Source organism: Nerophis lumbriciformis, linkage group LG12, assembly GCF_033978685.3.
Source record: "Nerophis lumbriciformis linkage group LG12, RoL_Nlum_v2.1, whole genome shotgun sequence".
NCBI classification, from domain to species: Eukaryota; Metazoa; Chordata; class Actinopteri; order Syngnathiformes; family Syngnathidae; genus Nerophis; species Nerophis lumbriciformis.
In genome coordinates this window covers 20,583,146-20,597,698 of record NC_084559.2, presented here as the reverse complement: position 1 = coordinate 20,597,698, position 14,553 = coordinate 20,583,146, and the positions used below count along the sequence as shown (strand labels likewise).

At 41.1% G+C, this 14,553-nt stretch overlaps 1 protein-coding gene across 4 annotated transcripts in view; it reads left to right on the top strand.

Annotated features, from left to right (window-relative positions):
- The window catches only part of adgrd1 (adhesion G protein-coupled receptor D1), a 103,215-nt gene that overhangs the window by 8,166 nt on the left and 80,496 nt on the right, over positions 1 to 14,553 (top strand). For 2 of the 4 annotated variants that reach the window (XM_061986064.1, XM_061986063.1), the window contains exons 4-7: positions 2,413 to 2,511; positions 5,281 to 5,403; positions 5,539 to 5,715; positions 11,392 to 11,649. In XM_061986064.1, coding sequence (XP_061842048.1) covers positions 2,413 to 2,511; positions 5,281 to 5,403; positions 5,539 to 5,715; positions 11,392 to 11,649 — 657 coding nt within the window. The remainder of the gene's footprint in view (positions 1 to 2,412; positions 2,512 to 5,280; positions 5,404 to 5,538; positions 5,716 to 11,391; positions 11,650 to 14,553) is intronic. The other 2 variants (XM_061986066.1, XM_061986065.1) reach the window with 1 other exon arrangement.

The following is a 14,553-nucleotide window of genomic DNA, read 5'->3' as shown; positions in this document are numbered from 1 at the left end:
CGACTTGCTTTGCACCACTGCATCCGACGCTTTGCATTGGACTTGGTGATGTATGGCTTAGATGCAGCTGCTCGGCCATGGAAACCCATTACATGAAGCCCTCTGCGTACTGTACGTGGGCTAATTGGAAGGTCACATGAAGTTTGGAGCTCTGTAACAACTGACTGTGCAGAAAGTCTTTGCACTCTGCGCTTCAGCATCCGCTGACCACTCTCTGTCAGTTTACGCGGCCTACCACTTGGTGGCTGAGTTGCTGTTGTTCCCAAACTCTTCCATTTTCTTATAATAAAGCCGACAGTCAACTTTGGAATATTTAGGAGCGAGGAAATTTCACGACTGGATTTGTTGCACAGTTGGCGTCCTATGACCATACTTGCCAACCCGGGAGACTCCCGAATTTCAGTGCCCCTCCCTAAAATCTCCCGGGGCAACCATTCTCCCGAATTTCTCCCGATTTCCACCCGGGCCACAAACTTAAAGGCATTGCCTGTAACGTCCTCTCTCACCTGAAACCTTCACCCCTTAACAGCCGCATGCTGTCCAGACGTCCGCTTTTCCTCCATATAAACAGCGTACCGGCCCAGTCACATAATAATGTAGCGTTGGACGGGTTTAACAATGATCTTTACTCGGAGATGTCAAGAAATGCTGACACGTTGTGTAATCTTTTAACTCAGGGGTGTCAAACTCAAATACAGAGTGGGCCAAAATTTTAAACTGAACAAATTAACCTTTAACGTACTCTACGAGCTATCGTCACGTCCGCTTTTCATCCATTCTAACATCGTTCAGACCCAGTCACAAGATATGTGTGGCTTCTGTACGCACACACGAGCGAATGCCACGCATACTTCATCAACAGCGATACAGGTTACACTGAGGGTGCCAGTATAAAAAACTTTAACACTGTTAGAAATATGTGTCACATTGTGAACCCACACCAAACAAGAATGACAAACACATTTCGGGAGAACATCCGCACCGTAACACAACATAAACACAACAGAACAAATACCCAGAATCCTTTGCAGCACTAACTCTTCCGGGACGCTACAAAATACAACCCCCCCCCACACACACACACTCACACACACACACACACACACACACACCTTGTAGCGTCCCGGAAGAGTTAGTGCTGCAAAGGGTTCTGGTTTGGTGTGGATTCACAGTGTGGCATATTTTTCTAACAGTGTTAAAGTTTTTTATTCGGCTACCTTCAGTGTAACCTGTATCGCTGTTGATGAAGTATGCGTCGCATTCTAATGTGTGTGCGTGCAGAAGCCGCACATGTTATGTGACTGGGCCAGCACTCGTTGAGCTGGATTGGCTGGCGTTTGGAAGACTCCCGGGAGGATCGGCGGGCCAGCTTTAGTGTTAATTTGATATCGCCTCAAGGGCCAGGGGAAATTACACGGCCAGAGTTTGACACCCATATTTTAACTGGTTTAATGATAACGCAAGGCATACTTGGTCAACAGCTATACAGGTCACACTGACGGTGGCCGTATAAACAACTTTAAGACTGTTACAAATATGTGAACTGTGAACCCACACCAAACAAGAATGACAAACACATTTCGGGAGAACATCCACACCGTAACACAACATAAACACAACAGAACAAATACCCAGAATCCGTAACATCTACAGCTTTTGGAGCTCAGTGCACAACTACACACACAACAAGAAGGAGGCGAATCAGAAGAACGAAGAAGAGACACGGCGACGGCGAGTAAGAAGAAGAAATACGCTTGCAAGTTCCAAAATGATTGGAAAAAAAGAATTTAATTTCATCCAGAAAAGCTCGAAGGGGAAGGGGTATGCTGCCTGCACCTCAACCCCGCCCCCCATCTCCCGAATTCGGAGGTCTTAAGTTTGGCAAGTATGCCTATAACAGTTCCACACTGGAAATCACTGAGCTCCTGAGAGCGGCCCATTCTTTCACAAATGTTTGTAGAAACAGTCTCCATGCCTAAGTGCTTGATTTTATACACCTGTGGCCGGGCCAAGTGATTGGGACACCTGATTCTGATCATTTTGGATGGGTGGCCAAATACTTTTGGCAATATAGTGTACAAAAGTGTCCATGTGCTAAGACCAGTACAACAATAGGAAAGTGTTATTAAATTAGAAATGCATTTTGTTTGCCGGTCATTGCCAGGTTTATTAAAGAGATGACGTTGTGGAGGGACCAGGTATAGACTTGAGCACGATGTGTGAAGTCGCTCACTCGTTTAGGAAATTCCTCAGTCGAGGAGTAAAAAAGAGCTAATCACTCAACTCAGCATCACTCTGTCTCATACCTGCGCACCATGTCCCTCTTTGTCTTTTGCCTGTTGACTGTCTCCTCTCTTATGTGTCCATATAGGAGTCAATGCCATCACTGTCTCTCCCATTGTCTTTGTCCAGCTCTCAGAATCCACAACCATACTGTGCTCCCTTCCTCCCATAACACTTCCTATGTGTATACCAATGACTCCGCCTACACTAACATTTCTGCGACAGTAGGTGAGAATCAACTATCTTTTGAAATCCACGTGCATCACCCATTGTCTTCTGTTGTTCTTCACTCAGCTCACTTTGTCAACACGCTAGTTTAAGTTTTAAAGGCCTACTGAAACCCACTACTACCGACCACGCAGTCTGATAGTTTATACATCAATGATGAAATCTTAACATTGCAACACATGCCAATACGGCCGGGTTAGCTTACTAAAGTGCAATTTTAAATTTCGCGCGAAATATCCTGCTGAAAACGTCTCGGTATGATGACGCCTGCGCGTGACGTCACGGATTGTAGAGGACATTTTGGGACAGCATGGTGGCCAGCTATTAAGTCGTCTGTTTTCATCGCAAAATTCCACAGTATTCTGGACATCTGTGTTGGTGAATCTTTTGCAATTTGTTCAATGAACAATGGAGACAGCAAAGAAGAAAGCTGTAGGTGGGAAGCGGTGTATTGCGGCAGGTGTTGTGCCGGATAATGCACCCTCGCCGTAGAATGCACCCCTTGACTGTTGTGCCGGACAACACAGCCGGTGTTTCATTGTTTACATTCTCGGAAGATGACAGTCAAGCTTCACCATTGGCCTGTGGAGAACTGGGACAACAGAGACTCTTACCAGGAGGACTCTGAGTTGGATGCGCAGACGCGGTACCATGAGTATGCATGCAGCTGCGGCTTCCAAACATTTGATCGCTTGCCCGTACGTGCGTGCCGCTATGTGCATGTCACGTACGTAACTTTGGGGACTTTGGGGAAACATATGTGCTGTATGAACTTTGGGGAGGTGAACGGTACTTTAGGCTGTGGGATTGAGTGTGTTGTGCAGGTATTTGAGTTGTATTGGCGGGTTAAATGGACGGGAGGGGGGATGTGTTTGTTATGCGGGATTCATTTGTGGCATATTAAATATAAGCCTGGTTGTGTTGTGGCTAATAGAGTATATATATATGTCTTGTGTTTATTTACTGTTTTAGTCATTCCCAGCTGAATATCAGGTCCCACCCGCCTCTCACAGCATCTTCCCTATCTGAATCGCTCCCACTGCCCTCTAGTCCTTCACTCTCACTTTCCTCATCCACAAATCTTTCATCCTCGCTCAAATTAATGGGGAAATCGTCGCTTTCTCGGTCCGAATCGCTCTCGCTGCCGGTGGCCATGATTGTAAACAATGTGCAGATGTGAGGAGCTCCACAACCTGTGACGTCACGCGCATATCGTCTGCTACTTCCGGTACAGGCAAGGCTTTTTTATCAGCGACCAAAAGTTGCGAACTTTATCGTCGATATTCTCTACTAAATCCTTTCAGCAAAAATATGGCAATATCGCGAAATGATCAAGTATGACACATAGAATGGACCTGCTATCCCCGTTTAAATAAGAAAATCACATTTCAGTAGGCCTTTAACTCACAATATATTTCAATGAACAAAATCAGTTTGTCATCAAAGTACTTCATCTTTCATTGGATATGAGTTCTGATGCTGTACACTAAAGTGAGGTTACTTTGCCAGGTTACTCGCTGGTTGTTTGTGGGACTTGCTGCCTTCCTGTGTCTTTTGTTGTCAAAACCTACTTTGATTAATTCAAAGGGTTAATGACATGGTTAGAGATGTCCGATAATGGCTTTTTTTGCCGAAATCCAATAATCCGATATTGTCCAACTCTTAATTACCGATTCCGATATCAACCGATACCGATATATACAGTCGTGGAGTTAACACATTATTATGCCTAATTTTGTTGTGTTCTCCCCGTGACTGCGTGGGTTCCCTCCGGGTACTACTTCCTCCCACCTCCAAAGACATGCACCTGGGGATAGGTTGATTGGCAACACTAAATTGGCCCTAGTGTGTGAATGTTGTCTGTCTATCTGTTGGCCCTGCGATGAGGTGGCGACTTGTCCAGGGTGTACGCCGCCTTCCGCCCGATTGTAGCTGAGATAGGCTCCAGCACCCCCCGCGACCCCGAAGGGAATAAGCGGTAGAAAATGGATGGATGGATGGACTATTAACTCTTGGGAAATAGATTTTAATCTCAATGAGTTTTACCTGGTTGAATAAAATATATTGATTGATTGATTGATTGATTGATTGATTGATTGATTCTTGGGGTGACAATTCAATTCTGATTTTTGCAGTGACAATCCAGTCTAGAGCTGAAATTAAAAAAAAAAAATAAAGACTTTGGAATTAACGGTGAAACATCTTCAACAAACAAGAAGATTCCAGTTACCGAGATTCAACCTTTGCGGATATGCAGGTTACAAAAACTGGTAGGACGGCCCTTCGCATTGCAGCTGAATAACGACCTTGAGAACATACAGTACTTCCCTCAAGACTTCTTGAAGGCAAAAAATTTGAATAGTCCTTAATGGGCAAGTCAGTGACTTGATCTTAAGCATTTGCTTGAGCGTGATTTCCACATACTGAAGAGAAAAGAATGCCAGCAGGACTCATACACAAGCAGCATGTCTGTAGTGAAGGCCTGGGAAAATACACTATCTCCAGGTAGGAAACTTGGAAGGATTTTCTTCCAAGTATTGCAAAGAATGGTTATTCGAGCAGGCAATTGTCCAAATGCCCTCGAAAAAGGATGTGATCTGGATAAAAAAAATAGGGCAAAACTTTCAGTTTGTATTAGAAACATAGATGTTGTAACACTTTTCTGATACACCTCATACATTTAAATATACATTGTCATTGTCATTCCTCTGCAATGCTGGCAAACCTTCCAAATGAAATCCTAAACACCATGCTTGATTTTCCCTGCAGATATTGTCGAAGGAATGGTCAACAAGGGCATTTTTCTAAAGGGAGATGTTGGCGGTACTTTCCTCCACTTTGGAAACTACCAGAACTCTTGCATTAGTGACCCCACTCTGTGTGGCCCTGACGGTGAGTACTAGTTTAGGAAAGACATAATTGGTAATAAAGTCAGAGGGTTATCAAAGCATACTTCAGTTGATAAAATGTTTTTTATGGGGTCTTTGCTTTTATCTGTGGTTCGTCCTTTGTTTTGTGTTTTTGCAGGAATTACCTTTTCCTTTTTTTGGAAGAACCATGAAGCAGAATCACGTTTTGCTGTAGCATCTGGAGGGAAAGTCATCTCTAATGGCTTCTCTGTCTACACCAACCCCCTCGGAGGATATGTGGAGTTCTACACTCGCGGCAACAACCACAGATGGAAAGCCAATATTGGAGTTCCAGGTATCACAAATAGGTTTGATTTGACACGGTGTTCTTTTGCTTCATTTTCAACCGTAAACATCTTATCATGTTATTGCATTCACACTGATATTTGACTTGACAAGTCAAGACTGAATTTCATAAATGCATCATACAATTATCATCAATATGAAATGATCAGCCGGATAAGAAAGACATCACAGCTTTAGAGAGTAAATGTGAAAAGTACAGTTCGTCACATGAATCAGTGATTCCCCTAAAATTGTTGTGACAAAGTAGGATAAAACAATAGAGATATTTGTTTTTAAGGAGTTCTGTTCTCACTGATCTCAGATAACGTGTGTCATCTTTTGTTTTGTGCACCATCACGGCCGTAATTCAATTTTGAATGGAGTTTTGGGTTACAGAAGATCAGCATCTCATCTGGTTCTCATCCAGTGTGACATGTGGACATTTCAGTTTGTCTGTGGAAAGGACTTGAAAGTACATCCTAGTCTTCCCCTGACCTGTGAGAAACCTGATTAAGATGGTCACAGTAGATAACAAACCATACATTTTAAAAGGTGAAAGTTTAAATGTAAGTAAAGGGTCGACTGTGACACACAAGGTTTCAATTTTAACCGCAAAGATTTGCTCGACATGTTTCTCAGACAGCTCATGTTCTCCACTGATTGTTGTCGATTAAGTTTGCCAAAGGAAGTTTTTGTTTATTGAAATCAGATTGAAGTATAACTTGTTCTATACTTGTTGACTTTTATGAATTTTTCTGGATGTAGAAACTAAGACTGTACCTACTCTGGCATCCAAATAAGCATTCAACTTTATCTCATTGGCAGCAATACTTGAATGAGCCAAGTTTAGTAGGCTCATATACAGTTTTTCTATAAGTATACCATATACACCATGGGTGTCAAACTCTGGCCCGCGGGCCAAATTTGTAATTTCACTTGGTCCTTGAGGCGATATCAAATCAACACTAGAGCTGGCCCGCCGATCATATTAAGCGGCAGTGCCGCGGTAACACAGCATTCATCGCTATTTCTCATACTTGCCAACCCTCCCGGGAGAGTACCAGATTTCAGTGCCCGTCCCGAAAATCGTCACATCCGCTTTTCATCCAGTCCAACGTGTGCTGGCCCAGTCACATAATATCTGCCGCTTCTGCACGCACACAAAAGTGAATGCAACACATACTTGATCAACAGCGATACAATTTACACTGAGGGATGCTGTATAAACAACTTTAAGTTTTGTTAGAAATATTCACCACACTGTGAATCCACACCAAACAAGAATGACAAACACATTTCGGGAGAACATCTGCACCGTAACACAACATAAACACAACAGAAAAAATACCCAGAACCCTTTGCAGCACTAACTCTTCCAGGAGCTACAAGGTGTGTGGGGGGGAATCAATGCAAAAGTTCTCCCGAAATGTGTTTGTCATTCTTGTTTGGTGTGGATTCACAGTGTGACGTATATTTCTAACATTTTCAAAGTTGTTTATACGGCCACCCTCAGTGTGACCTATATCGCTGTTGAACAAGTATGTATTGCATTCCGGTGTGTGTTCATACAGAAGCCGCACATATCTTGTGACTGGGCCGGCACGTTGTAAGAATGGATGAAAAGCAGACGTGACGACAGCTCATAGCGGACATTAAAGGCAGTGTCTTTAAGGCACGCCCCCAAGACTGTGGTCCGGGTGGGCTACAAGATATAATGACTGATGAACACCTTCGTTCGATAATGAAGGTTGCCTCAACTCAAAGCCTGAGCCCCGACATTAATGAACTAGCATCCAAGAAAAGATGGCAGGTATCTGGCTTGGGCACATCAGATTAGATCAGTGTTACAAACTGAGCAGTTTAAAGTCCTGATTGGTTGGTTTATTCATTGTTATTTTATTTTCAAATTTATTAGCCTGTGGAAAAAGTTAATGTTGATATTTACCTCTGAAGGCCGCAAATAGGAAAGAGGCATTCCATTTTTATTTAAATTGTATTTGATATGCCATTGATATTTTTGAATTATTATTATTATTATTTGAAACTCGATTTTGCATGTCTATAAAGTTATATAAGCCTTGCTTGTTCAATATTCAATGCAAAACTTGTTTAGGTCCCTATTAAAAGGTTAATTTGTTCAACCTTGGCCCGCGGCTTTGTTCAGTTTTAAATTTCTGCGCACTCTGTATTTGAGTTTGACACCCCTGATATACACAGACGTGGTTTGCATAACACGGCTATTTTTTTCCGTGCAATTCTTAACCAAAAATTGACCAAAAATCAAATGTCCACTGCATAGGACACAAGTTCCCTGGAGGAAATACACTAGGGATGGTAATCTGACGACAACGTACAATTTGATTCTGATTTTTGGACTTTTCAGATTCTTTGGGTAAGGATTCAATTCCCGATTTTTGCAAAGGCAATTCAAATTATGATTCTTGGACTGACACTTCTATGATTGTTGGAGTGACTGTTCGATTTTGATTTTTGGAGTGATGATTACTCTCAGATTCTTGAAGTGACGATTTGATTCCAATTTTTGGGATGACGATTGGACTCTGATTCTTGGGTTTACGATTACATTCCGATTTTGTCAGTGACAATTCAATTAGGAAAAGCCAAGACACAGCTGGTATGTCAAATTACTTGTAAGTTAAGGTATCACAGTATTTTTTTTACCACCCCCAGGGTACACACCCACCTGAGACATATAATTTGAACACGACTATTTTTTTTCGTGTAATTCTTAACTCTAACAAAAAAATTGACCAAAAATCAAATGTCCACTGCATAGGACACTAGTTCCCTGGAGGATATACACTAGGGATGGTAATCTTACAACAACGTACAATTTGATTCCGATTTTTGGGCTGCCGATTAGATTCAGATTCTTTGGGTAAGGATTAAATTCCGATTTTTGCAATTGCAATTCAAATTATGATTCTTGGACTGACATTTCAATTATGATTGTTGGAGTGACTATTCGATTTTGAGTTTTGGAGTGATGATTACTCTCAGATTCTTGAAGTGAAGATTTGATTCCAATTTTTGGGATGACGATTGGACTCTGATTCTTGGGTTTACGATTACATTCCGATTTTGTCAGTGGCAATTCAATTAGGATTCTTGGAGTGACAATTCAATTAGGAAAAGCCGAGACACAGCTGGTATGTCAAATTACTTGTAAGTTAAGGTACCACAGTATTTTTTTACCACCCCCAGGGGACACACCCAACTGAGACATATCATTTGAACACGGCTATTTTTTTTCGTGTAATTCTTAACTCTAACAACAAAAATAGACCAAAAATCAAATGTCCACTGCATAGGACACTAGTTCCCTGGAGGATATACCCTAGGGATGGTAATCTGACAACAACGTACAATTTGATTCCGATTTTTGGGCTGCCGATTAGATTCAGATTCTTTGGGTAAGGATTAAATTCCGATTTTTGCAATTGTAATTCAAATTATGATTCTTGGACTGACATTTCAATTATGATTGTTGGAGTGACTATTCGATTTAGATTTTTGGAGTGATGATTACTCTCATATTCTTGAAGTAACGATTTGATTCCAATTTTTGGGTTTACGATTACATTCCGATTTTGTCAGTGGCAATTCAATTAGAATTCTTGGAGTGACAATAAAATTAGGATTTGCAGAGTGACTATTGGATTTTGATTCCTGAGGTGACGATTTGAGTCCGATTTTTGGAGTTACTATTAAATTCCGAATCTTGGGCTGACGATTCAATTTAGATTCTTGTGTTGATGATTTAATTCTAGTTCTTGGGAGGATGATTCACTCTTGGAAAATCTCAACTTTAATGACAAATTTGATTCCTCAAAATTCATCTCAGTGTGCATAATTTGAAATAACTTAAAATGTATCCCAGCAGTTTGACAAAAATTATTTTTAAATGCTTTACTTGAATGCTTGAAAATTGGAAACAGTTTTATCTAACGTCCAGTCAGGGTGTATTTTGAAGTGAAATTTGACCTAAAAAATTTGAGTGACCTCACTAATCTTTGCACTGGCATATGTATTGACCTGATCAATGACTATATAACAACCCACACCGCCTTTTAAGTAGCCATCCGCAGTTAAGGTAAAGGGTAATGTGCGGCCCAAATAAATTAAGTGATTAATCTGTGTTTATACGTTAATAATAGAGGTGTCCGATAATGGCTTTTTTGACGATATCCGATATTCCGATATTGTCCAACTCTTAATTACCGATTCCGATATCAACTGATACCGATATATACAGTCGTGGAATTAACACATTATTATGCCTAATTTTATTGTGATGCCCCGCTGAATGCATTAAACAATGTAACAAGGTTTTCCAAAATAAATCAACTCAAGTTATGGGGGAAAAAAATGCCAACATGGCACTGCCATATTTATTATTGAAGTCACAAAGTGCATTATTTTTTTTAACATGCCTCAAAACAGCAGCTTGGAATCTGGGACATGCTCTCCCTAAGAGAGCATGAGGAGGTTGAGGTGGGCGGGGTTGGGGGGGGGCGGGGTTGAGGAGGTGGGGGGGGGGGTGTATATTGTAGCGTCCAGGAAGAGTTAGTACTGCAAGGGGTTATGGGTATTTGTTCCGGGGGGGGGGGGGGGGGGGGGGGGGGGGGGGGGGGGTTGAGGTGCAGGCAGGATACCCCTTCCCCTTTATTTAAATTATTTTTTTCCAATCATTTTGGAACTTGCAAGCGTATTTCTTCTTCTTACTCGTCGTCGCCGTGTCTCTTCTTAGTTCTTCTGCTTCGTCTCCACCTTGTTGTGTGTGCAGTTGTGCACTGAACTCCAAAAGCCGCAGATGTTACTGTAGCGTCCCGGAAGAGTTAGTGCTGCAAGGGATTCTAGGTATTTGTTCTGTAGTGTTTATGTTCGGGATATTCTCCCGAAAATGTGTTTGTCATTCTTGTTTGGTGTGGGTTCACAGTGTGGCACATATTTGCAACAGTGTTAAAGTTGTTTACACGGCCACCCTCAGTGTGACCTGTATGGCTTTTGACCAAGTATGAATTGCATTCATTTGTGTGTGTGAAAAAAGGTAGATATTATGTGATTGGGCCGGCACGCAAAGGCAGTGCCTTTAAGGCACGTGCCCAATATTACAGTCTACGTGGAAATGGGGAGAAATTCGGGAGAATGGTTGACCCGGGAGATTATCGGGAGGGGCACTGAAATTCGGGAGTCTCCCAGTAAAATCGGGAGGGTTGGCAAGTATGACTGGGAGACGCAACTGCTCTGTACTTCTCCCTACGTCCGTGTACCACTCCGTACAGCGGCGTTTTAAAAAGTCATACATTTTACTTTTTGAAACCAATACCGATAATTTCCGATGTTACATTTTAAAGCATTTATCGGACATCTCTAGTTAATATGCAATTAATACAATTTTTTGTGATTAATCGTATGTGTCAACACAGTAAGTTTGACAGCTCATATATATTTGTGTAAAAGCAAGGACGGTTTAACTTCCTCCATCTCAGTCTTGCATTCTCTTGAAATACACAATGCACTAAAAGGGGTAAGATGGTGTCTTTTAGAGGGGGCCCCTCGCCGCATCATCTGACAAATATGTTGGCTGTGAAGCAGAATGAGGAATGGAGAATTCCATGAAAGAATGATATTTCACCTGGTCCCTACTTCCTCTCTCTCTTAGGGCCTTACTGGACGCATATTCTCTTCACATGGAAAAAGACTGCAGGTCTGATGGTTTATATCAACGGAACCTTTACTGCTGGCGATGAAAGTGGCAGTGTTTCTGAAAACTATGGTGACCCCTACCCGGATCTTGTCATTGGAACTGGCAACGACAGGGCCTATGGTCACTATGTAACAGGAGCCTTTGATGAGTTTGTCATCTGGGAACGAGCTCTTTTGCCGAGTGAGATATTTCTCTACTACAGTGCTGCTATGGGTAAGGATATTTGCTTTTCACGTATCAGAAGATTTTTACATTTCACATTTGTTTGTCTGCTAAAGCCCTTACCTGATATTCGAAGGGAATCAATCCATCGAGCCATGTTTGTCAGGTTCAAACACTGATTAAATGATAAATGGGTTATACTTGTATAGCGCTTTTCTACCTCCAAGGTACTCAAAGTGCTTTGACAGTATTTCCACATTCACCCATTCACACACACATTCACACACTGATGGCGGGAGCTGCCATGCAAGACGCTAACCAACACCCATCAGGAGCAAGGGTGAAGTGTCTTGCCCAAGGACACAACGAGCGTGACTAGGATGGTAGAAGGTGGGGATTGAACCCCAGTAACCAGCAACCCTTCGATTGCTGGCACGGCCACTCTACCAACTTCGCCTATTAAACTAGACAAGAAGCAAGGAAATAAACAGAATTCATATATTCAAATAGACAGAATTAAATTTTGCTCAATTTGAGGAGAAACGTGTCGCCCTGTAATCTCTTACAATGTCACCCGCGCTCTGGCGAAAAGATTGTATGCCTCTTCCTTTATTTGGACTTTCTCTGACCACATGTCAACAGCCGCTTCCAAAGGGACGGGGGTCATAAACAGTTCACAGAAAAGGTCGTAAAACAGTTCAAAGAAGAGGTTCGTAAAAGAGTTCAAAAAGAGGTTCGTAAAACAGTTCAAAAAGAGGTCGCCTGGAGGAGAGTCTGGTCCTGCTTCCTCTTCGCTTTTGTAGTTCTTGGGTCAGACAATATCTTTCTGTTGATTACAATACATGAAATAAACAGGAACACCTTCATGTTGCTTCCCCCCTACACAGTGGAGTTTTGCGAGCCTTACTCTTGGTAGGTTCAAAGACTGCTTTTGGTCTTCTCGCTGGGAACTCATTTCAACACAAAGTTTTTGTGATAACTTAGAAACAATTATTCTAACAATGTTCTCTACCATATGTCTTCATTAGATTTATTGGTCAGCTGAGCATTTCCCAGCAAACCTTGAACTGGTCAAAAGCCAACAACGGGACACATTAACACCTATCAACAATTTTAAGTTTCCAAATAACCGAACATGTTTTCGGGGTGTCGGGACAAGTACATGCAAATGTTACGGGTCCCAGAATATGGTACCACATTTTGTGGAAGTTCCCCCTTCATTACAATCCCGGCAGACCTAAAAAACTTTGTAGCACAATAACATTTTACAATTCAGAAAAAATAGATAATAAGAATAGCATGTCTACATGTAGGGTTGTACGGTATACCGGAATTAGTATAGTATTGCTGGTTTTACAAGCAGAGGAGCATGTTCGGCAGCGCACTATCACAGAGTACTTACAAGCAGACAAAGTGTGTAGACAGAAAAGGGAGAACGGACGCATTTTGGCTTAAAAACTAAAGATAAAGGTGAAGTTATAACACTGAAACGTCCTCAGGAAGAGGTGCTTTAAGACATGGCTAGCTAGCTCGTAGCTAAAGTCCAGCCCCATTCGGCAGTGTTTTAGCTACTTCTAAATCACTAATCCTCACCTCCATGGCGACAAATAAAGTACGTTTCTTACAAGTATCATCCCTGCAGGATGAGGAATAGCTAAACATGCTTCACTACACACCGTAGCTCACTGGCGTCAAAATGTAAACCAGTGCCATTGGTAGACCTAACATCCACTGTAATTATACCAAGTACAGTAGTCGATACTACTATGATTACGTCAATATTTTTTGGCATCACAACACCATCTTTTGTTTTTTTAAATGTATATTATGTTTATAAAGTCAGGAAATATGTCCCTGGACCCATGAGGACTTTAAATATGACCAATGTATGATCCTGTAACTACTTGGTATCGGATTGATACCCAAATTTTTGGTATCATCCAAAACTAAGGTAAAGCATCCAAACAGAAGAATAAATGATTATTACATTTTAACAGAAGTGTAGATAGAACATGTTAAAAAGAGAAAGTAAGCAGATATTAACAGTAAATGAACAAGTAGATTAATAATTAGTTTTATACCACTTGTCCTTAATAATTTTGACAAAATAATAGAATAATAAATGACACAATATGTTACTACATACGCCAGCAGACTAAATTAGGAGACTTTGTTTGCTTACTTACTACTAAAAGACAAGTAGTCTTGTATGTTGCAATAAGAGACATATGTTTAATGTACCCTAAGATTTTTTGTTGAAATAAAGCCAATAATGCAATTTTTTGTGGTACCCTTTATTTAGAAAAGTAGCGAAAAGTACCAAAACGTATCAAAATAATTTTGGTACCGGTACCAAAATATTGGTATCGGGACAACACTATCTACATGTATATAAAAATTATGAATAAAACTAGAATACAAATTAGTATATGATAAAAAAGTGTACTACCCTACCTGGCATGTGTACACTTGAACTACTTCACGTTTCAGAGCAATGCACCACAAAAGTGAATCTGAATTTCTTTTGACTCTGACTCATTTCTTAGTCCAGTTGCCGTTAGGTTGGCAACCGTGGCACACACATTCGGTGTAAACATTTATTTTAAAAAACGGTTCTCAAATGAACGTCTAACAAATGTGAATCGGCTCTCGTCGTTTCCTTAAAAGTGCCGTTCAAAAGATTTGACTCGTCATATCTCTAGTTCAGGGGTCGGCAACCCAAAATGTTGAAAAAGCCATATTGGACCAAAAGTACAAAAAAAAAAAAATCTGTCTGGAGCCGAGAAAAATTAAAAGCCTTATTTAAGTGTTATAATGAAGGCAACACATGATGTAAGTGTCTATATTAACTATAGTAGCCTACTATCAAATTGACTGTGTGTCGCAGGCTGACACAAATCTTTGTTGATAGAAATGTTGAAATGTAATATTTATTCTACACATTTTTACAACTTT